A 23,121-nucleotide genomic window follows, 5' to 3' on the forward strand; every position below is an offset into this window, starting at 1 on the left:
GGAAAAAAAAAAGGGGGGGACCTAAATGAAAGATATCTGCGAGTGAGATCCCAGTAGAAAGAACGGGCCATCAAAGAAGGAGGTACTTTTCCCTGAAAGGAGGAGTGAACCTCCACTTTGACTATGACCTTGTCTAAGTAAGATCGATGTCTGTGAACTCAAAAGTTTCCACAGCGTTGGCAACTCATGACAAGAGCTTAGGGTGATTACTGATGCCATAAACAAGAGTGTCAATTTGTTAAGTCAACAACAGGAGTCACTGTGCACATACTCCTCATGTAGGATCTTTGTCCCTAATGTGTTGTTCAATGTGAATTAATGCTATAACTAGTTCTCAAACAGTATTTTACACTTTATGTTCTGTGTGGGTGCAAACTGTTGAAATCTTTACTTAATCTATACTAAATTGATCTTCTGTATATAAAGAGAATCGAAAATCAATCTTGATGTGAATGGAAGGGGAGAGGGAGTGGGAAAGGGCAGGATTGTGGGTGGGATGGAAGTGGAGGGGGGAGGCCATTGTAATCCATAAATTGTACTTTGGAAATTTATATTTGCTAAATAAAAGTTAAAAAAAAGAATCAGATGAGAAAGCAAGGAAAATGAATGAAAAACAGGCAAGACAGCCTATGGGATTTTTGGGAAACCATTAAGGAACATTTTTTATTATAGTAGTTTCAGAAGGAGAAGAAGGATTAAGAGGAATAGAAAGCTTGTTTCATACTTACTGAAAACTTCCCCAGTGTTGGGAGAGATATGAATGTTCTGATCCATGAAGCCCAGTCTCCATATGGATTCAATGAAAAGCAGTCCTCTACAGTTTGTCTAAAGTCAAAGAATATTTTAAAATAGAAAAAAAAAGTGTGTGTTGTGTGTGAAGGGTCATGTGAAAATCATCATTTAACATATAAGGAAGTCCCCAGTAGACAAGAGATTTCTCAACAGAAGCATTGCAGTCCAGGAAAGAATGGGGTGATATATTCAAAATCATCAAAGTAAAGACACTGCCAGTCAAGACTATTATACCTAGAAAAACTGTCCTTCAAAAATGAAGGAGAAATACAGTCTTTCCAAGTGAGGCAGTATCTGACTGAATTTATTACCATTAGACCTTTCTTCCAAGATATATTTGAGGGATTTATTTAAGTGGAAATGAAAGGATGTTAATTACTATGATGAATACATGTGGAACTCACTGGTACAAGTAATTACATAGTCAAATAATACTTACATACTATAACAGTGGTGTATAAGTCATACTTATCTCTAGGATAAAGCTAAAAAGTAAAACTGAACAACAATAACTAAAACATAAATATATTATGGATATACAATATAAAAAGATGTAAATTGTTAATATTAAAATCATAGCTTGTGGGAAGAGGTTAACAATTTTGAGGTTTTTATATATGGCAGAAGTTACCAGCTTAAATTACATTTTTCCTATAATTCTGTTCACATAAATTTTATGATGAGCACAAAGCAAAACAAAACACTGTAGCATATATGCAAACAATGCAGAGAAAGGAATCAAAATATACCACTGCAGAAGAATCAAATCACACATCTATAGTCAACAGAAGAGGAAGAAAGGAACAAATGAATCAAGAAACAATGAGTAAATAACAATGATAATAAGACCTCATCTATCAATAATAACCTTTCATGTAATGGGTTAAATTTTGTATTCAAAAGTCAGAGTTAATGAATGTATAATGAACAAGATCCAACTGCATTCTGTTAAGAAAACACCCACTTAGGCCTTAAGGATATGCATAGCCTGAAAGTAAAATAATGAATGAAGATAGACCTTGCAAATTATAGCCAAAAGAGAACAAACAAGGTTGGCTATATTTGATATCTATTAAAATAGACTTTAAATGAAAAATTATAGCAAGACAAAGAATGCCATTATATAGAGGTAAAGGGACTAATTCTGACCATTGAAAATGTTAATATGCTGAATGTTGGAGTACCTAATTCACAAAGCAAATGTTAATGGACATGAGGTACAAAATAACAATACAATAAAAGTAGGAGACTTCATTTTCCCACTATTGTCAGTGAATAGATAATCAGAAAATTAATAATAAACCACTTTAAATTAATTATACTTTATACCAAATGGGCTTAAGAGACAAGTACAAAACTCTGCATCATCAGAATACACATTTTTCTCCAGCATACATACAATATTTCCAAGGAGAGATCTTATGTTAGACCACAAAACTAGTTTTAAGGAATTTAGGATGATTGAAATTATACCTGTTATTGTTTCAGAATACAGTGTTATGAATCCAGAAATAATAACAGGAGAAACTTTTGAAAATACACAAATATGTGGAATTAAATAGCATGCACAGGGTGCTATGTGGTATATCAACACATGAGGATATCAGAGCACAACAATAGTTCAGGCTCTGTGAAGGCCAGAACCCAGGAATGACAAGGTACTATGGTGGGATCCTGGGTTTAGGGAGCAGTACGGTGACTCAAGTCCTAAGACAGGCAAGGTGACTTAGTAGCTAGGCCTGCAGGGATAGTCTAGTTCCAGGTAAGCAGCACACTGTTGGCTATCTGGTCTGGAGGGTCTGGTGGCACATCTCAGCAAAAACTCTTAATTCCCTAGGAATTGAGGCATCCCATTTGCTCAGCCACACAAAGCTCAAATGCATGGGTTAATAGGGCTTCTGGATCCCTGGAGTGAGGCACTATGTCAGCTGTGGTGCTAGGAGGTACACCTGCTCCAGTGTACCAGAGGCTCAGCATCCTGGGGAGTAAGGATGCTGCCTCAACTGTGGAATAAGGAAGGCAATGAGGGGATGTCTCTTATATACTGAATGCCTGAGGTCCCCAGGCGCAGGGCACTGCTTCAGCTGTGTTTCCAGGCAGTGTACCTGCTCCAGTGTGAAGGATCGCCGAGGTCGCTGGAGAGCAGAGTGTTATCTTGACTACTGTGTTGGGGAGGGAGGGATGACATTTCAAGGCCCTGTGTCCCCAGGAGTAGGCCACAATTTCATCTCAGCCATAAGTAGAGGATGCATCAGCAACTAAGCTGGAGATACAGCAACTCAGAGGCAGCTTGGTTTTAGGGGCAAAGGCAAAGCAGCAGCTCAGCTGCAGAATGGCACATCACTTGCTTAGGCATAAAAGAAAATAAATTGATTAACTAAAGGGCTATTTTAAGATGTAGTATCAGTATTCTAGAATACATGTGAATTAAATAAATTGTAGCTTTGTATTCAATACCCTTAATTAAACATTAAATTTAATTTTTATTCTTCCTATACTTCTTGCATATTGAATTTATTTCCATTACGAATCTTCTTCATCATTACTGGTCTCTACCATGTGGCTTATGTGGTTCCTTCTGTTTGAACATCCTTTCTTTTCTTAGTTCCTCTTTCTGTATATTCTAAACTCTAATAGCCACTAAAAAGTCTCCAACCTTTCAAAGTCTGCCTTTTCTTCAACCTAAGTTGAAGTAATCAAATTCTTCTCAAAATTTTCACAGTATGTTATTCTTAAAAATAATATATCCTATATTGTAAATGTTTAATAGTTATCAGTTACTACATTGTTATCAAGCTGGAGTCATTACTTGTGCCTGAATATTTTCTAATCCTCAGCAATTCTTGGAAAAATACCTTGTACATAGTGGGATTTTGAATGATGAAATATCAATTTCCAAAAATTATTTTATTTCAAAATATATTATTTTAGGACATTTTTCCATAGGCAGAAAAACCTGCTTCAAATTATAAAATTCTATAGGAATGACTTGAAGCATATTACATGTCCCACTGATTCATTTTCCCTGTCGATCAGGCTGTGTACAAATTATATCTAAACCTAGAAGAAACAAGGTAGTGAGCATTGCTGCACTGTCACAACGTACTGATTGAGAGAATACATTGAAGGCTTTGTAGCTTATTTGTGATAACAGGGTCCAAAGTTTTTTGTTTGTTTGTTTTGCTTTGTTTTGTTTTTAAAGTGGTCAATAATGCTCAGGATTTTGCCCTATTTTGCCTTTACAGATATTGTATGAACCAAAAGAATGATTCAGTCTTACTCAGTGTTTTCATATAGCTGGTCAGTCTAGTGTGGGAAATTTTTCAAGAGAGACAAGATGAAAGGGAAAGAGATGTAACTGAGGGTGAGCAAGTAAATTTTGATCCACAATTATTCAGATTCTGATTAACTGGTTAACAAATGATATATTACTATTCTTTGCCAGCCTGTTATGTTTAACCTATACATGGATGGACAATAGGAAAAATTAGTAAAGAGAAAACACTTATGTTTACTAGGAGGTAGGTAGGCACTAGGATAATTGTATCGGTTCTTTTATTCCACTCTAACAATGATTTGTGATATAGCCAGAATTATTACCACCTTTCTACTGAGGAAACTGATTTGGGGAGGGGCTGGAGTTGAAGTGCAGCTACAAGGGCAACAGCCAAGCCAAGGTTCACATTTCAGTCCCTTAGTCCTCCAACACTATGATCTCTTCAATGTATCATGCAAAATAAATGCAGATACTGACATTTTCTCAGGACTCCCTTTTCCTACTTCTTACATTCTTTAATTTGGCACCATTAATTTGTTACATAGCTATAAGTTCTAAACACAGAATAATTACATAATCAAAGGCTTAATCTTAGGTGACAGAATAAATAAAACTTTCACAAATAATTCCTCCTCTTGAGGAAATATAAAATTAAACCAAATGCAGCCAAAAGAGGCTTACAGTTTGGTTGTAGAGTCAGGTTCAATGATATTGAAAGAAAGCCAGGAGATGGGGATAAAGCTTCAAACTGGGGCAGCTTAAAGAAGACCAAATTCCTTAATCATCTCAGTAGGTTAGAGCTTTGCTATTGAGAAGAGTTAGAGGGTCACCCTACTGAGACCCTTTTCAAATATGTCTTTTCTCCCAGTTTCAGAACTCGCTTTGTAGAGATGTATGAATAAATCTTTGAACCCACACATTTTTTTCAGAATACAGAAAAGAACTCATTAGAAATTTAGATTTCAGAAATATGCAACATTGAAAAATAGATATTTTTTCTTAAAATACTATGCAGAGGCTTCCAGGAAGTCCTAATATGCATTTTACAAAGGGTAAGTACACTGGCATCCACACCATCAGAAATAGCTGGGTAAAGACAAAACTGTAAGTTAATTCCTAATTATTTGGTGCCCCTGTATGCACTCAGTGACCTTTATTGAATTTTCTGTCTTATTAATTGTATGCATATCTAGCAGGAGGTGGCAGGGTCAGTTTGTCAATGTCTTTTGTAGAAGTTCACTGTTCAGAGTTCTGCAGTAAACTTTTTAAATATACGAGTGCAGAAGACAGATGTTTGGACCTCATCTTTTGGTGTAATTCAAAGGCAAGTAAGTACACAAAAATATGCTCATTCACTGTAAATGACCTTTAGCATATATAGATATGAGTAATCATCTGCATGTACAGATGGCACATCTTATTTATTTAACACACTTCTCTGCTAACCACTTCATACATGCCAGTATTGTAGACAGCACAGACTTTGTTTTAATTACTCATCTGGCTTTCTTCTGCAAGCAAGGTAAGTTTCAATAATGAAGGGATCATGCTTTCTACCTATTACTGTGTATATCCAGTCATCACACACTTCAGGTGCAATGACTAGTTTGTATGCATTATAAAATAAATGAACAAAATGTTTTAGAGTCACTCTTGCATATCCACAATCACTTCAAATTTTGCCATTTTATAAATAAAGCTTTTTAATTTTCAATTTTAACCATGTTATCTCTTTGGTAACAAATGAGAGACTTTTTAAAATTCTATTATTTATTTTAAAGACAGTGTGACAGAGAGAAGTAAAGGCAGAGGAAGCAGGAGAGGGGGAGGGGGAAGGGAGGAGGTGATAGAGAGAGAGAGAAGGAGACAGGGAGAACAGGAGAAGGGGCGAGATGGACAAGCAGAGAGGATCTTTCCTCCCCGGTCATTCTCCTCATGGATGCAGGAGTTGGGGCTGGGCCAGGCTGAAGCCAGGAACTAGGAACTCTATCCATATCTCTGAAACATGTGGCATGGACCTAAGTACTTGGGCCATCTTCTGCTGCTTAGTATTCAGCTGGATTAGAAGCAGAACAGCTGGGACTCAAACCAGAGCTTTGATATCAGATGTTGGCACCACAAGCAATAGCTTAACCCGCTGTTACCACAATGCTAGCCCCAGCAAGTGATACAGTTTTATTGTCTAATAAGGATCATTAAATGACAACTTTTCACAGAAAAAAAAATAGAAAATGATAATAGATTTAATTTGGAGTACTTCCCAATTCAGTCTCATTCAGCAAACCCATCTGTGTTGGTACCACTTCAAGGTCATACCTCATTTATTTGTTTTACCATTTGCATTAAGTACCCAGCCTAAAAGCTGCATGGAGAGCAGCAAACTACACCCCATCTTAAGGAGCTGTGAAATCACAGGTAGGAAAGTCATTAAAATATAGTGATCACATAATTATTTTAGACCTTTCGATTAATTACCTGTTCTCATTCTAGTGAGCAATTCCATCACTTCTTCAGAGTCAATACAGTATGCTAGGAATTCCGACTGAAGTAACACTCTATATAAACTAATACTTGCTTAATTGTTAAGATATTACAGCATTTAGGCAATGTAACACAAAAAATGGAGTCCAATCTAAGGTAATAGTTTAAAAATTACATAAATATTTCTTTACAGAAAGCTAACCAGATTTTCTACAGTTGAATCTGAGCATCTAAATTTTAATAAGTTGTTCAAGCAGGTTTTATGCAAATTAAAGTCAGAACCACTGCTTTTTGTGTTTCCTTAAAAATACCACTGAATTTCCTATCTGATTTTAGTTAAAGCTCTTCTGTTCTGAATTCAACTCAAATACACATTTTCAATTAATTATTTTTGACAAGGCATCATATATATTTAATAGAAAATCATGACATAAACATCACGACAGGCTCTTTTAAAGATGTACAAGAGAGGGATCAGTCACTTTCACTAGAAAATATTGTTAAATAGCCTAGATAATTCCTTCCGGGTAAAATTACTTTTCCAGAAGAAAACATAAGTACATTTGGCAGCAAGAGTCTCTGAAGTTTTCAATGAATCTCAAACTATAATTAAATATATTTATAATGGAATGTTGTAATCCGCATTTGCAGTGGCATAAATTAGTATACAACATGATAAGCAAAGAAGAATTGACTCCAAGCAGTAGTATGCTGGGTGACACAAGAACTAGATTTGGACTATGATTAACTCTACCACTTACTTGTTTATATTAAGCCTAACATTTAATCCATCTGGGCAGCAAATTTCCTAATCTTCAAAGTATGAATGACAGTACCTCTACCACACTGTGTGAAGAATGAAATAGGATAAAGGCTGTAGATGGATAAACTCTTTAGGATAGGTCAAATGTATAAATTGAATAATCTCGGTCACAAATACTTATTATCAATGTCAAAGACCTCAATTCTAGTGGGATATTAAGAAATATCTGCTGATTACCTACAATGTAAAATAAGCCCAGGAAATTCACCTCAAATGACTTTCACACTTCCAAAATAGCTCAGTTGATTACTACACCTTAGGTACTCAGTTCATTTAATTATTTTTATTAGAAATCATGGTAGTTTTTGTTGGTTTAGCAGAGGCCACTTACATGAATCAGATCTTTCCCTGAAACCAACATGGTGTATGTCAAAAGTGAGAGAGTACATGGAAAGAACCAAGAAATCAATATAAAGATTATGAGGAAACTTGGAGGATACAAAAGAAAATATAGAGGGGTAAAGGCATGCATGGGCTATGGGGTCCTGAATAGGAAAGAAATCTTTCTGTGAGTACTGTTTCTCCTTCTCATAACCTGGATAAAGGTTTCCGTGTTCTCATGGGCAGAAAACTAACAACAGCACAAACACTTAACATAGAAACAGAAAAATCAAGTAGGTTAAAAAAACTATTAAGTTTAAGCCAGAATTGTGGCATAGCAAGTTAAGCCACCGCTTGCAGCATTGACATCTCATATGGGCACCGGTTCAAGTCCCACCTGCTCCACTTCTGATCCAGCTCCCTGCTAATGTACATGGGAAAGCAGCAGAGGATGCCACAAGTGCTTGGGACCCTGCACCCACGCAGGAGACTCAGATGAAGCTCCTGGCTGCTGGCTCTGGCCTGTCCCAACCTCAGCCATTGGCCATTTGGGGAATGAAAAAGCAGATGAAGACCTCTCTCTGTCTCTCCCTCCCTCTCTCTCTATAACCCTGCAAACTGATATTTTCCCTTATTAAAACATAAAAAAGATTTACTTGTTTTCACAATTCTCTCAGATTTTCAAAGAAGGAAATCCAGTGCATAAATCCTTAGAGAAAAACAAATGATACTACCCAACTTATTTCACAGGACTGCTAAAGCTCATATTCTAAATCTGTTTGTGTATGCAGACATAAAGTATTATATAATTGAATATACCAATATAACAAAAAGAATATCTCACCTATTATTGGAAAGAGCCCCACTCCTACCATTGAATAATAAAAACAAGCAATAAAACAGGAAATGAACAATTTTCTTAAACCAATGGGAGAACTGAGGTCTCAATACAAATACCTAATCCAAATGTGGAGAAAGAGATGCCTGCAGGTTGAAACAGGACCAACATTCCCTTACCTGGACATAAAATATCATTTGCCATATAAAGCTGGTGAGATGATTCAACCAGAAATATTTAACATACTTCTGAAAGCTCAAAGTGTTAAAGTATGAAATCTGACTTGTTCCCTTATTTCCCCTCTATTCTCTTCAAGATGGAAAACTGATTCTATTATGAAGAACTCTCCATCAGGATGTATAGTTTGATCTTCAGACTTTACAAAAGGGATGGCTAACACTTTTCTGTAATAATAATCTGGTCACATATAGAAGAAATTTTTAAATCACAGCTAGATTTATTTTGCCATGGGTAAGCTAAACAGATAAAACCTCTCCTTTCAAACCAAAACTAAGGGAGAGAAATAATTTTATAACTTCAAAATTTATAAACAGTTTGCATAAGGTGGTCATCTGTTTGATCTTAAAGTGAGGACATATCTTTCCTCATGGGCACTGTGTACCTCACAGAAAACCACTATCAGAACATACCTGTGACTATAGATTTCTAGCTCAGGCCACCAAAGATTAGGGATGGGACTAGACACCCACTTGGCTGGCAGTAAAGATTGCCTCCTCAGTCTAGCAGAAACCAGGAGGAAAAGGAATAAGCTAGGAAGCAGAAGCAATGTAAGGGTAGATGGCAGGCCAATTAATAACAGCTTTACACAGTGATCTGCCATCAAGGAGACCCAACAAGCCAGTCCACCACAAAATGGCACTGGTTTTCAATGTGGCATGCCAGAGCTTCATACAGATAGCAATCATGACAGAAGGCAGCCTCTGAAGAGCCCTGTCAAGAGCTGATTCACAGGACATGGACCTGCCCAGGAGTCAAAGGACTCCCAGGTCAGAGCGACAGTGCTTGTTGGCTCTAAGCAGAAAAGACCTTCACTCTGCCCAGCTTCCAAAGTAACCACCACTATTGAAGGGATGGCCAAGGGTCAGTAACACTGCAAGGCAGAACTGTAAATTTCCTTTTTTAAAGATCCCACTTGTCTTCTATTAAGGCCAGTTCTCCTCTCAGGCCATCTAGGTAATAGAAGTCAACAGGGCACCTTGCCTAAGGAGATTCACACCTCCCCTGTGATGTTTCTTTCAGTACTCCATGTGAAGAGACAGATCTGGACCTCATATAAACCCAGTCAGGCCTTAATGCCTACATAATTATTATCAAGCCCCTTCTGTCAGTTTCTATCTGTCTCTCAATGGGAAAACTTCTTCATGGTTTGGACAGTGCCTTTCTTAGGTCCTCTGATAATGACTCTGACCTCTGTTTCAGACCCTGTACATTTAATCTGCTTCTTATATTCATTTTCTCCAGACTTGAAACAATAAACTTCTAGATGGTCATGTATGTGAAATGTCAGATGGGAGCTGTTTCTGCAAGCTGGCACTGTGTACCCTAAAGAAGCCACCTCCTGTGGGAACCCTGCTGGTCCCTACTCTACCCCTACTCAGCTTGAAGAACCCAAAGCAGCCACTGTGCCATAAAGTTAGGGTCTATTTTTAAGGGGGGAGGGTACGTGAGGAGTCAGATGGGTCAATAGGCAGTCAGGTTGGTCCCGGTGGAAACCGAGGGTGCAACATGCTTGCTTCCCCAAAAAGTTATCTTTAGAAGTGTCAAAAATGCTTACCCCACTCTTTGGGAGCTTCCAATATTATTGAATAGTTTCCAGGTTACTGTTAAAGAAGTTACATATCCCACCCTTCTGATGGTTCTTTTGTTTTATTATGAGCAAGCCAGACAGGGCAAATAAGATTACAAATCAGGTCTTGATGGGTTTGTCCCCATTTGGTACCACTTGACAGTTTTATTTCCCAAAGCTGTGCTTAAAAACCCCATTACCAAAAGCCTCTTTGGGTCTTGCTCTCTTGGAATCCCCCTCCTGGCCACTTTGGCAGGAGGTTTCCAACAGAAATAAATCCTGTTTTTCTCTTTAAAAAAAAAAGGAGAAAATTTTTGAAGAAATAATAGCAGAGAAAATAAAAGGAAAGAAAGAAAATTCAGATTCAAAAAGCATGCACACCAACCAAGAGAAATACAAAAAATGGGACTTTCCAAACTGCTAAAAACAAAAAACAAACACTAAAATCTTAAAGACAGCCAGAAAACAGGACACACTATCTTGCAGAAGAACATAAGTAATAATAACAGGTGAATTTACCATCAGAAATCAGACATGTAATATGTTAGAAAAATGGTTCTACACATAGAAAAATATTAGAAATTGAATAAATGGAATGTAGTTCCCATTCAGTATCCTTTCTTTTTTAAAAAAGATTTATTTATATATTTGAAAGTCAGAATTATAGGGCAAGAGAGAGAGAGACAAAGAGGAGACACCGAGAAAGATATCTTCCTTCCCCTGGTTCGCTTCCCAAATGGCTGCAAAGGCCAGGGCTTGGCCAGCCCAAAGTCAGCAGCCAGGAGATTCATCCCGGTCTCTCACACGGGTTTAAAGGCCCAAGCACTTGGACTATCTTCTGCTGCTTTCCCAGGCACATAAGCAAGGAGCTGGATCAGAAGTGGAGCAGCTGGGACTACAACCAGTGTCCATATGGGATGCTGGCGCTGCAGACGGCAGTGTTGTACCAAATGTCAGACCCAAGTTTTCTTTTAAAGATTTATTTTACTCAAAAGTCAGAGTTAAAGGGAAACACGGAGAAACAGAGAATGAGTGAGAGATTATCTTCCACCCACTGGATTTCTAAGGTAGGCACAATGGCTGCAGCTGGACCAGGTCAAAGCCCAGAGCCAGTAATTCCATGCAGGTCTCCCTGTGTGTGGCAGGGGCAAAACATTTAGGGTCATCTTCTGCTGCTTTTCCTAGGCCATTAGCAGGAAGCTGTATCAGAAACAGAACAGCTGGGATAGGAACCAGCATCCATATGGTATGCTGGCATCATACAAAGCTGCTTTGCCAGCTACGCCACAACGTCAATCACTCCAATCCAATTTTATTATCTTTAAAATATAATGAATCATATCAATGATGTTGATAACATGGTGTGATATAATACACGTACAAGTGAAATGGTTGATAAAATGGCACAAAGGATGAAGGGGGGGAACTGTGAATGCATTGTTTTGAGATCCACACTACTCACGAAGTGGTATACTATATTTAAAACAAAGTATTCTAAAATGTATATTATATTTTCTAATATAATCATCAAAAAATTTAAAAAGCTGGACAGACACAAATAAGGGGTATAGACAAAATATTAAATGAGACAAAGAATAAATTCAATAATTAGAAAACAGAAAGGTGGCAGATTTTAATCCAACTATTTAAAATCTATGCATTATTAATTAATAGAAATGATCATACTGGATTTAAAAAAGCAGTACCAAACTATTTGCAGTCTACAAAATACCACTTTACATATAAAATCTTAGATAGGTTAAAACTAAAAAGTTAGAGAAATGTATACAATGTAAAACAACAGTTAAGATGGAACTGTTATAGCCTTTTCAATCTCACATAAATATCTCTTAAGAATAGGAATGTTTACAAACTTCCTCTCCCTCTCCTATTCCCACTCTTATTTTTTACTGAGATCTATATTCAGTTGATTTTATGCACATATGATTAACTCTATGTTAGGTAAAGAGTACAACATATTATATGAAGTCCAAAATATTGTATGAAGAAGAGAAAAAAACTGTTCCTTGACAGTCAAAAAAAGGGCTGTTAAAGTCATTGTTTCTCCAAGTGTCAATTTCACTTCTACAGATTTCCTTTTAGGTGCTCTATTAGTTATCACAGATCAGAAACTTGTAACTGTAAAGCTGTATAGTTTTGCATGCATTCCTATGGAATTACTTCTAAGGGAACAGTTTAAAAATTTTCCATGGAACCCCAAATCCCATTAAGTTGGATGGTAAAAATGTCACCTTAAGTGTTAAAGTGACCCTATTGAGTGTAAAGTGATCATATAGACAGGATTAAGTGTTAGAGGGATCATATAAATAAGATCAAATGCTAATAATAATAGAATTAAAAAGGAGAGAATATTCCAACATGGGAAGCAGTCCCCATAGCAAGCTCAAAGAATCAGCCCTAAGGCATTCTGGTCTGGCTGAAATGCTAATGAGAGCATTTCAGGCATGGAAAGTGAAGCTACTGTGGCAAAAAAAAAAATGTCCTACATGATGGGTCTCTGAGAGAGGGACCCCAGAAGTGGCCATCAAAGAAGGAGGTACCTTTTTTCTGAAGGGAGGAAAGCACTTCTACTTTGCTTATGGCCTTGTCTAAAAACTGACAGAGATTGTGGATTCAAAATGCTTCCATAGCCTTGGCAGCTAATGTCAAGAGCCTTTGGTGATCACTGGCATCATACATAAGAGTGTTGATTATTAAACAATAGGATTCACTGAACACTTATTTCCCATGCAGGACTTCTGTACTCAATGAGTTGTATTATGAGAATTAACTGTAAAACTTGTTTTCAAACAGTTTTGTGTGTGTGTGTGTGTGTGTGTTAAATCAACAGGATTCACTGTGCACTTACTCCTCATGTAGGATCTCTGTCCCTAATGTGTTGTTCAATGTGAATTAATGCTATAACTAGTACTCAAACAGTATTTTACACTTTATGTTCTGTGAGGGTGCAAACTGTTGAAATCTTTACTTAATCTATATTAAATTGATATTCTGTATATAAAAATAATTGAAAATGACTCTTGATGTGAATGGAATGGGAGAGTGAACGGGAGATGGGAGGGTTGCAGGTGGGAGGGAAGTTATGGGGGGGGAAAAGCCATTGTAATACATAAGTTGTACTATGGAAATTTATATTTGTTAAATAAAAGTTAAAAAAAAAAGTCCCCTCTTCTCAAAACTGCTACATTAGGAATTAGTTCCTAACAAATTAATTTGGGGTGACTTAATCAAACCCATAGCAGAGACTAAATGAGAAAATATCTCCATCTCATTAGATATCAAAAAGGCATTCAATCAAATTTAACAACCACCTATGATAAAAATAACTTTCAGAGAACTAGGAAGAGGGGCAACTTCCTTAATCTAAAAAAGGGAATGTGAGAAATCTGCTTATTACATTGTGCCAAATGATGAGAAACTGGATTTTCTCCCTCAAATAAGGTAAACTAAAACTGTCTTCCGTCACTACACTCATTCTTGTTACAGTAGAAATCTACTCAGTAAGTGAAAAGAAAAAGAAACAAAAGACATATAGTAAGAGATGGAGGAAAAAAGCTGCTTCAATCTAAACATAATACAATTATCTATGGAGAAAATGCCACCAAAGAATCTAAAAAGAAGGATCCTAGTACTATTACACAAGTTTAGCAGATTGCAATATGAAGGTTATTCATCAAAGTGACTTGAATATCTATATACCATCAACAAAAGTTGAAAGTTAAAATTCTGAAATCCCATTAAAAATACTTACAAACTAATTTAACAAATATATACAAGATCTGTGCATTAGTGAGGGTTCTCCAAAGAAATAGTCTCAATAGGATTAGAGGATGTGTGTGAATGTGTGTGTGTGTGTGTGTGTATTGTGAGAGACATTGAGCAAGAGACAGCAATGGGGAGGGTGTATGTGTGTGTGTGTGTGAGAGAGAGAGAAAGAGTATGACTGATTTTATGGAATTCACTTACATGACTCTGGAAGCTGGCAAATCCAACATCTGCAGGGGAGGATGGCAAGCTGGAAACCCAGGAAACTCCTGATGTTGCAGCTCAAGTTTGAAGTCAGTCTCCAGACACATTTCCCATTTAATTGGGCAAGCTCAGTCATTTTTTTTTCTTATGGATTTAAAAGAATGCCAAGCAACATTATGCAGGGTATACTGATTTGAATGCTAATCTCATACAACATACTTTTACAGTGACAGATTCATGTTTTACCAACTATCTGGATTCTGTGGGCCAGCCGAATCAATACATGAAATCAACCATCACTATCTACCGAAAACTACAAAATCCTCGTAATGGAAGACATCATGTCTTCCATGATCTAAGTAAATGAGAACTAGAGCGGCACATGGATTGGGAAATTCAATCTCAATATATAACTAATCTGTACATACTGAACTAGAAAGTGAATGCATCACAACCAAAATGACAGTAATACTTCATGTATATTTTGGCAGGTTGATTTCTAAAATTCATATTGAATGATGAAGGAAACTAATTAAATAAGCCTTAAACATAACAAAATGAGAAAACTCATACTCCTGAGTAGACTTACCAAAGCTAAAGTAAAGTAGTGTGGTATTGATGAAAATACAGGAACAGATTAGAATAGAAAACCTAGAAAGAGACTCATGAATATCAACAGACTTTTGAGAAAGGTCAAAGGGAACTAATAAAAATGGAAATGTGTTTTCAATAATTACAGCTGGGATATATGAAAGCTTTATCCAAAAAGAATGTCAATATATACCTTATTCTTTATCTTTCAATTGACTCATTATAGATCATTGATATAAACATATACACACAAGTAAAACTACAGACATTCTAGAATTAAGGAGCAAATGGTAAGCCATTTCTTTGGATGCTCACATCCCATATCAAAGAGCCTGATTCAAGTCCCAGCTCCACCTCTTATCACAGCTTCTTTCTTACCCATACCTTAGGAAGGCAGCAGATAATGAATTGTGTACTTGGGTCCCTGTCACCGATGTGGAAGACCAGGATTAAGTTTCTAGTTCCTGGTTTTGGCCAGAACTAGCTTTGGTATTGCAGACATTTGGGGAGTAAAACAGTGGATGTAAACTTTCTATCACCCTTCCCTCTGACTTGCCATGAAAATGAAATATATTTAAAGATATTTCTAGAATTAATATAATCATAGAAGTGAACAGAATATCTTACCTTGTGTGTGGTAATAAATAATTTTATATGACACTGAAAACAATATTCACAAAAAAATAAGCAAATTAAGAAATCATTACAAATTAAAACTTGCTCTACAAGTGACAATGTTAAAAGAATAAAACACAAGCCATAGACTAACAGAAAATATTTATAAATTACATATTTTATAAAACAATTAAGGACTGAATTCAGGCATCTTGGCTTTGGCCTGGCCCCATCCTGTCTATTGCAGGAATTTAGGGAATCAAACAACAAATGGGTGACCTCTCTTTCTGTGTTTCTCTCTGCATTTCAAATAAAATAAAATCAAGTGAAAAATGTTTTAAGTATAAGAAAATATCAGAATGGCTTGAGAAAAAAATTTTTCAGCCAAGAATCTATATGGGGCAAAAGTACTCATCATAAAAACTAAAGCTGAATAATTTATTTGCTTTCAAAATAAGTTATTAGCATATGTACACTGAAAGAAAACTTGGAGGACTGAAAAGAGAAACACCACATAGTAACTCAGATAAAGGAAGAATGAAGAACCCAGAAATTGTATACAAATTAATGCAATATGTGCATGTATGTATGCATTTTCTTTTTAATTTATTTTCAAACATTATTCTGAATAAAGGAAGTCACACACAAAATGTACACACTACGATTTCATTTGTATGACATTCTAGAAGAAATCCAATTTATCTTTAGTGACAGAAAACAGATCACTGGCTGGGTAGGGCTACGAGGAAGGAAGGTTGGGAGGCAGGGAAGAAAGAAAGGAATATCATTATATTCGTAGAATTTGATCTGGAACTATATTGAATCTATTATAAAATAATTTTAAAATAAAGGGAGGGAGAAATTGAAATTGTGCAAAAACGTCACAAGAAAACTTTTAGAAGACAGAGAAAGTTTCCGTACCCAGTTAGTGGTAGTGAAAACAGACTTCACATCTGTCAAAACTCATCAAATAGAATTTTTAACATGGATTCCATTTTATTGCACATAAATTATACCTCATGAAACTTGAATCAGAAAAGAAGCATAAAACAAAAATCAATCATCTTGAAAAAAATAAATAACATAATATAAGCAAAGCGCACAATACCAGATTTTAAGACATACTACAGGACAGTGATAATCAAAACAGCCTGGTACTGGTACAAAAACAGATGGATAGAACAATGGAACAGAATAGAAACTCCAGAAATCAACCCACACATCCACAACCAACGTACGTTTGACCAAGGAGCTAAAATTAATCCCTGGAGGAAGGAAAGTCTCTTCAACAAATGGTGCTGTGAAACTGGATCTACGCTTGCAGAAGTATGAAACAACATCCCTACCTTATGTGTTACACCAACATCCACTCAAAATGGATCAAAGACCTAACTCGATGACCTGACATCCTCGTATTATTATAAAACATTGAGGAAACCCTGCAAAACATTGGCACACACACAAAGCGTTTTTGGAAAACACCCCAGAGGCACAGGCAATCAAATCCAACACTGATAACTGGGATTACAACAAGTTAGAAGCTTCTGCACTGCAAAAGATACATTCAGCAAAGTGAAGAGGAAACTGGAAGAATGGAGGAAATTATTTTCAAACTATGGAACTGATTAAGTATTAATATCCAGAATATGTAAATAGTTCAAGAAACACAACAACAAAACAAACAACCCAGTTAAGAAATGAGCAAAGGACTTAAACGAGCATTTTGCAAAAGGGGAAATCCAAATGGCCAACGGACACATGAAAAAATGTTCAGGATCGGCCAGCGCCGCGGCACACTAGGCTAATCCTCCGCCTAGCGGCGCCGGCACACCGGGTTCTAGTCCCAGTTGGGGTGCTGGATTCTGTCCCAGTTGCCCCTCTTCCAGGCCAGCTCTCTGCTGTGGCCAGGGAGTGCAGTGGAGGATGGCCCAGGTGCTTGGGCCCTGCACCCCATAGGAGACCAGGAAAAGCACCTGGCTCCTGGCTCCTGCCATCAGATCAGCGTGGTGCGCCGGCCGCAGCGCGCCGGCCGCGGCGGCCATTGGAGGGTGAACCAACGGCAAAGGAAGACCTTTCTCTCTGTCTCTCTCTCTCACTGTCCACTCTGCCTGTCAAAAAATAAAAAAATAAATAAATAAAAAAAAAATGTTCAGGATCACTAGCCATGATCAAAATGCAAATCAAAACGACAATGAGGTTTCACCACACCCAGTTTCAAATGGTTTTCATACAGAAATCAACAAACAAGAAATGCTGGAAAGAATGAGGAGAAAAAAGTACCCTAATCCACTGTTGGTGGGAGTGTAAACTGGCACAGCCACTGTGGAAGGCAGTATGCTGAACTATTTGTTGAACTCCTTACTTAGTACAGAGTTAATCTTATGCTTATAGAGTTAATTGAAAATGGATCTATGTAAAAAATAAGAATAGGAATAGGAGAGGGAGGGGGAAGAAGGACAGGAGTGTGGGTAGGACAGCGGGAAGGGTGGGAGGAATTACTATGTTCCTGAAGTTGTATTAATGAAATGCATGAAGTTTGTATACATTAAATAAAAGGTTTCTGAGGAAAAAAAAAAAAAGGAGGGATATTTGCAATATCTACAACTAACACAGTATTAATCTAGAATACATAAGAAACTCTCAGAAAACAAGAATGAAAAGATAGGAAATTGAATAAAAAGAATATACAAAAGGTAACTGTATAAACAAAAAAAGATTCATCTTTAATACAAAATAATTCAAAATATAAATGATTTTCAAACTAACAAGAATCAGAAAGTTGGATAATATCAAATATGTAAAATTAAGCCAATGGAAAAGACACAACTGGGTTTTGCTGATAAGCCTTTTAACTGATGCAGCATTTGGTAAAGTAGACAGGAAATATTCAGTGAAATTTTATTTATATATGACCTAAAAAAACTTATTCTGGTAATATTATATGCTAACCAAAGAAAATAAGATGAAAAAAATGTGTCATATGCACAAAACAGAATTCAAGGTAATAGCGAATAGAGGGGCCAGGGCTGTGGCACAGCGGGTTAACGCCCTATCCTGAATCGTCGGCATCCCATATGCATGCTGGTTCGAGTCCCGGTTGCTCCACTTCCAATCCAGCTCTCTGCTTCAGCCTGGGAAAGCAGCAGAAGATGACCCAAGTCCTTAGACCCCTGCACCCGCCTTCAGATTGGTGAAGCTCTGGCCATTGTGGCCAACTGGGGAGTGAACCATTGGATGGAAGACCCCTCTCTCTCTCTCTCTCTCTCTGCCTCTCCTCTCTCTCTGTAACTCTGACTTTCAAAGAAATAAATAAAAACAGTGATAAAATACAATTAGGTGTTTATAAAGTGAAATTAATAAATTATAGGGCAAATACTGTTGAATAGGAAACTTACTGACCAATAAAATAATCCAATATGAATTATGTGAACTAAAATCATGCAGGAGCCAGAGCTGTGGCTTAGCGGGAAAAGCCACTGCCTTCAGTGCCAGCATCCCATATGGGAAGTAATTCAAGTCCCATCTGCTCCACTTCTGATCCAGCTCTCTGTTATGGCCTGGGAAACAGTAGAAGATGGCCCAAGCGCTTGGGCCCCTGCACCTGCATGGGACAATGGGAAGAAGCTCTGCCTCTGCCTCTCCATAAATCTGCCTTTCAAATAAACATTTTTTTAAAAAAAGTACACACATATACAGAATAAAACTATGAAGTTTTCAAAGAGACATTTATCTCTAACTCTCTTCTACTAGTATGAGCAAAGAGGAGGGTCTGGAAATGAGTAACCAACTGAGAAAAGGAATGATAGATAAAGAAAGTGAGAGACATTGCACATATGGATATCAGAGAATAATGATGAACTCGGCATACAAAATAAAAATGTACTCATGGATATTTATCTTCTTAAAATGTTTAATTTTAAAATAAGTTGTCTTCACAGTTTGGGCTAACTTATATTGAGCTACTACCTCTTAAAAGTTAGCCCAAACTGTGAAGACAACAGTATTCTACACATATGCTCCAGATTACTGTCTTTCTCCATATCAGAATGGATACAAAATTATTTAGAGAACATCAAAGATTCATCTCATCATCACTTTTTCCCCTCTAAACGGGATGTATTTATTTTTATGGTACATGTCATACTGCCAAGATCCATCTAATTTTAAATTGAAAAATATGTCAAGAATCATTCATTAGTTTAATTGAATTCTATGAAGTAGTAATTCCTTTCATTTCATAACGGTAGTTGAGTGTCCATGGAGTAAGACTATCTTAAATTGTCCTAAAAATAATCTTTTTACAAACCCCATAACAGTCTATCTTCTGCTTCAGCTTGCATCTTTTTCATGCTTTCGAAAAAATCAATGATATACTTATTTCCACAAGCATTTTTCCAGATAAAATTCTATTAGTAATAGTTTTTTCTTTATTTATTTATTTCTTTTGGAAGAATGACCCCTGATAGAGTGTAAGATAAACTTAAATGGCTATAAGAAAACCAATATGTCATAAATGACAGTTCCATCAGATGACACTACCTCAGAGGATAAAGAAATTATTTATTATTAAAGAAAGATATCAGAAGAAATAACATTTCAGCTGGACTTTGAAGTTAGTAAAAATACAAATATTAGGGGCAAGATGTTTCATGTAAACAGAACAAAGGAAGTCAGGATAATAAAGATTATAAAAAGAAACTGTTCATCTTTTTCTTTGAACAACAAATTATATAAGGAACTACATGAAATAAGACAGCAAAATAATATTGAAAGTTGAACTGATTATACATGAAGAATCTGAACTTTATTATATACCATTTGAGTAAAACATAATAATGATCTGTGAGATCCAAGACTGGGATATTAATCAGCTCCACGTAAGAAGCACAAAGAAATGAAATCAAAGACAGTGATTTATTAGAATGTTATGGTAAATGTACAATTAAGAGATGACAAAAACTTGAAATTAGATATCATGAAAACAGAGAGCAAAGAAATAATGCATTACAGAGAAGATATTTTTCAGGAAACAGAAAGCAAATAGATGATAGAGATAACAAATAAAAATTTTAAATGACTAGTATTTGTAGATTGGAACATTAGCAGTATGTTATATTCATGAACACAAACAGAAAAAGAGAAATATTAGATTTAATAAAAGAATTGTATTCCGATTGTAATGAGTTTGAAGTGCCTAAGATATCTCTAAAAGAAAACATGAAAAGAACAATTGTTTTGATTAAGGTAATGCTAGCTGATGTAACAGAAAAACCTTGAAATATAAGTGACTCAACACAATAAATATTTATCTCTTGCTCATATAAGCCTAGTAAGGGCATGGCAGGCAGAAAAGAATGTAATCCGCAGTAATTTGGGAACCTTAGCTGGAAATATCTATCATTTTCAATATATGCCTTTCAATGTTTCACTGGTCTTTAATACAGAATCAGGAGATAAGGAGGGGAGAATATGGAGAAAATTAAACCAAATCCCCAACAAGGTCAAAATAAAAGTATCAAACATCACTTCTGTCCCAACCCATCAGCACAAATCAGTTACAGAGGCATATCTAAGTTCAAGCTGAAGGTTAAATTTGAGGTAATTGTGTAGATAACTACCTCCTGGCATCAACACTGTAATTCAAAGAGGAGATATACTTATCTTTGATGGATGACTCACCATAGTAAGGTAAATAAGAGAATGTAACTACATGTTAAGAAGAGGTCAGAAATACAGATTTAAACTTGAGAGGAACAAACTTAAGTAAAAGCAGAATTTACAATGAAATATGACATCCAAAAGTACAAAGTATAAAAAGAAAATAGTCAAAATACAAGCTAAAAGAGATCATATACTTTCTGAACTGGGCTTCAGAAGAAGTAAAACTCACACAACCTCAGTGCCACAGAGTTTAAAGGATGGCTTTCAACAAATTATGGGTGGGGCTGGTGCTGTGGCATAGCAGGTAAAGCCTTCGCCTGCAGTGCCAACATCGCATATGGGTGGCTGGTTTGAGACCCAGCCACTCCACTTCTGATCTAGCTTTTTGCTATGGCCTGGGAAACCAGTAGAAGATGGCCCAAGTCTTTGGGCCCCTCACCCACGCAGGACACTCAGAAGAGGCCCCTGGCTCCTGGCTCCTGGTTTTGGGTCAACACAGCTGATCAGTCATTTGAGGAATGAACCAGTGAATGGAATAACTCTCTCTCTCTCTCTATCTCTCCTTGTCTCTGTGTGTAACTCTGACTTTCAAACAAATAAATAAAATTTTAAAAGTACAGGCAATAAATATTACCAAATCATGAAGAATGAGGCAAGTAATATGAGATTAAAAAAAAATCAATGGGAAATGATGTCAGTGAAAAAAAACTGTCATTTTATAATAGTATAAATTTAATAATTATGAAAAGGGAAGCCATACGAAATGGAATGACTAAATTTAATAATTATGAGAAGGGAAGTCATATGAAAGGCAATGACTTGGTGAATTGTTGAAAAAATTGAGTCCATAGAAAGATTAAACTTTATAAGATATAAGAAAGGAAGAAAAAAGAGATTAGTGTGTAAAACCATGTTAAGTACATGGTAGGCTGTAGGGAATTTGTTGGGTTTACAAAAATTGAGAAATGAGATCACATCTAAGAAGCTTCTGCACAGCAAAGGAGATAGTCAACAAAGTAAAGAGGCAACCAGTAGAATGGAAGAAAATAGTTTCAAACTATCTATCAGATAAAGAATTATATAGGGGGCAGGTGCTGTGGGGTAGTGGGTAGGGCTGCTGCCTGCAGTGCCAGCATCCCATGTGGGTGCCAGTTCAACTCCCAGCTATTCCACTTCCAATCCAGCTCTTTGCAGTGGCCTGAAAAGCAATGGAAGATGGCCCAAGTCCTTGGGCCCCTGCACCCACATGGAAGACCCAGAAGAGGTTCCTGGCTCCTGGCTTCAAATCTGCGCAGCTCCAGCCATTGCAGCCATGTGGGGAGTGAACCAACAGATGAAAGACCTCTTCCTCGCCCCTTTCTCTTTTTCTCTCCCTCCCTCCCTCTCTCTTTGTAACTGTAAATCTGCCTTTCAAATAAATGAATATCTTTAAAAATGAATTAATATACAGAATATATAGCTCTAGAGACTCAAGTGACAAAGCAACCTACTTAAGAAAAGAGCAAAGGATATGAACAGATATTTTTCAAAGGATGAAATACAAATGGCCAATAGACACATGTCTTATGGAAGACAGTATGTAGTTTTCTCAGAAAACTAAAAATAGATCTACAATATGAGCCACTGGGAATATATCCAAAGCAAATGCAAACCACATATGAAAGTTATCTGAACCTGCATGTTTCTAGCAGCTCAATTCACATAAGCTACAACTTGAAACAAATCTAGATCTATCATCAATTCATGACTGCATAAAGAACATATAAACACAATGGAGTATTACTAAGCCACAGAAAGAATGAAATCTCAAAAGCTGCCACAGAATGTATGCAACTGATTATTATGATAAGTGACATAGGCCAGATCCATAAAAGAAAATATCATTTTTATTTGTGATACACTCACACACACACACACTATAGGTT

At 36.5% G+C, this 23,121-nt stretch overlaps 1 protein-coding gene across 9 annotated transcripts in view; it reads right to left on the reverse strand.

Annotated features, from left to right (window-relative positions):
• COX7B2 (cytochrome c oxidase subunit 7B2) overlaps positions 1 to 23,121 on the reverse strand; it is a 155,030-nt gene that overhangs the window by 60,775 nt on the left and 71,134 nt on the right. For 5 of the 9 annotated variants that reach the window (XR_016229895.1, XM_008248493.5, XM_008248488.5 and 2 more), the window contains one exon: positions 729 to 825. The exons of the other annotated variants lie outside the window; for them this stretch is intronic. Coding sequence is in view for 2 of the 5 variants with exons in the window: in XM_089327188.1 (XP_089183314.1) it covers positions 729 to 825 (97 nt within the window). In the remaining 3 variants the exon portion in view is untranslated. The remainder of the gene's footprint in view (positions 1 to 728; positions 826 to 23,121) is intronic. 9 annotated transcript variants of the gene reach the window in all.

Source organism: Oryctolagus cuniculus, chromosome 2 (genome assembly GCF_051225735.1).
Source record: "Oryctolagus cuniculus isolate XC-2025 breed Fujian yellow rabbit chromosome 2, ASM5122573v1, whole genome shotgun sequence".
In the NCBI taxonomy this organism is placed as follows: domain Eukaryota; kingdom Metazoa; phylum Chordata; class Mammalia; order Lagomorpha; family Leporidae; genus Oryctolagus; species Oryctolagus cuniculus.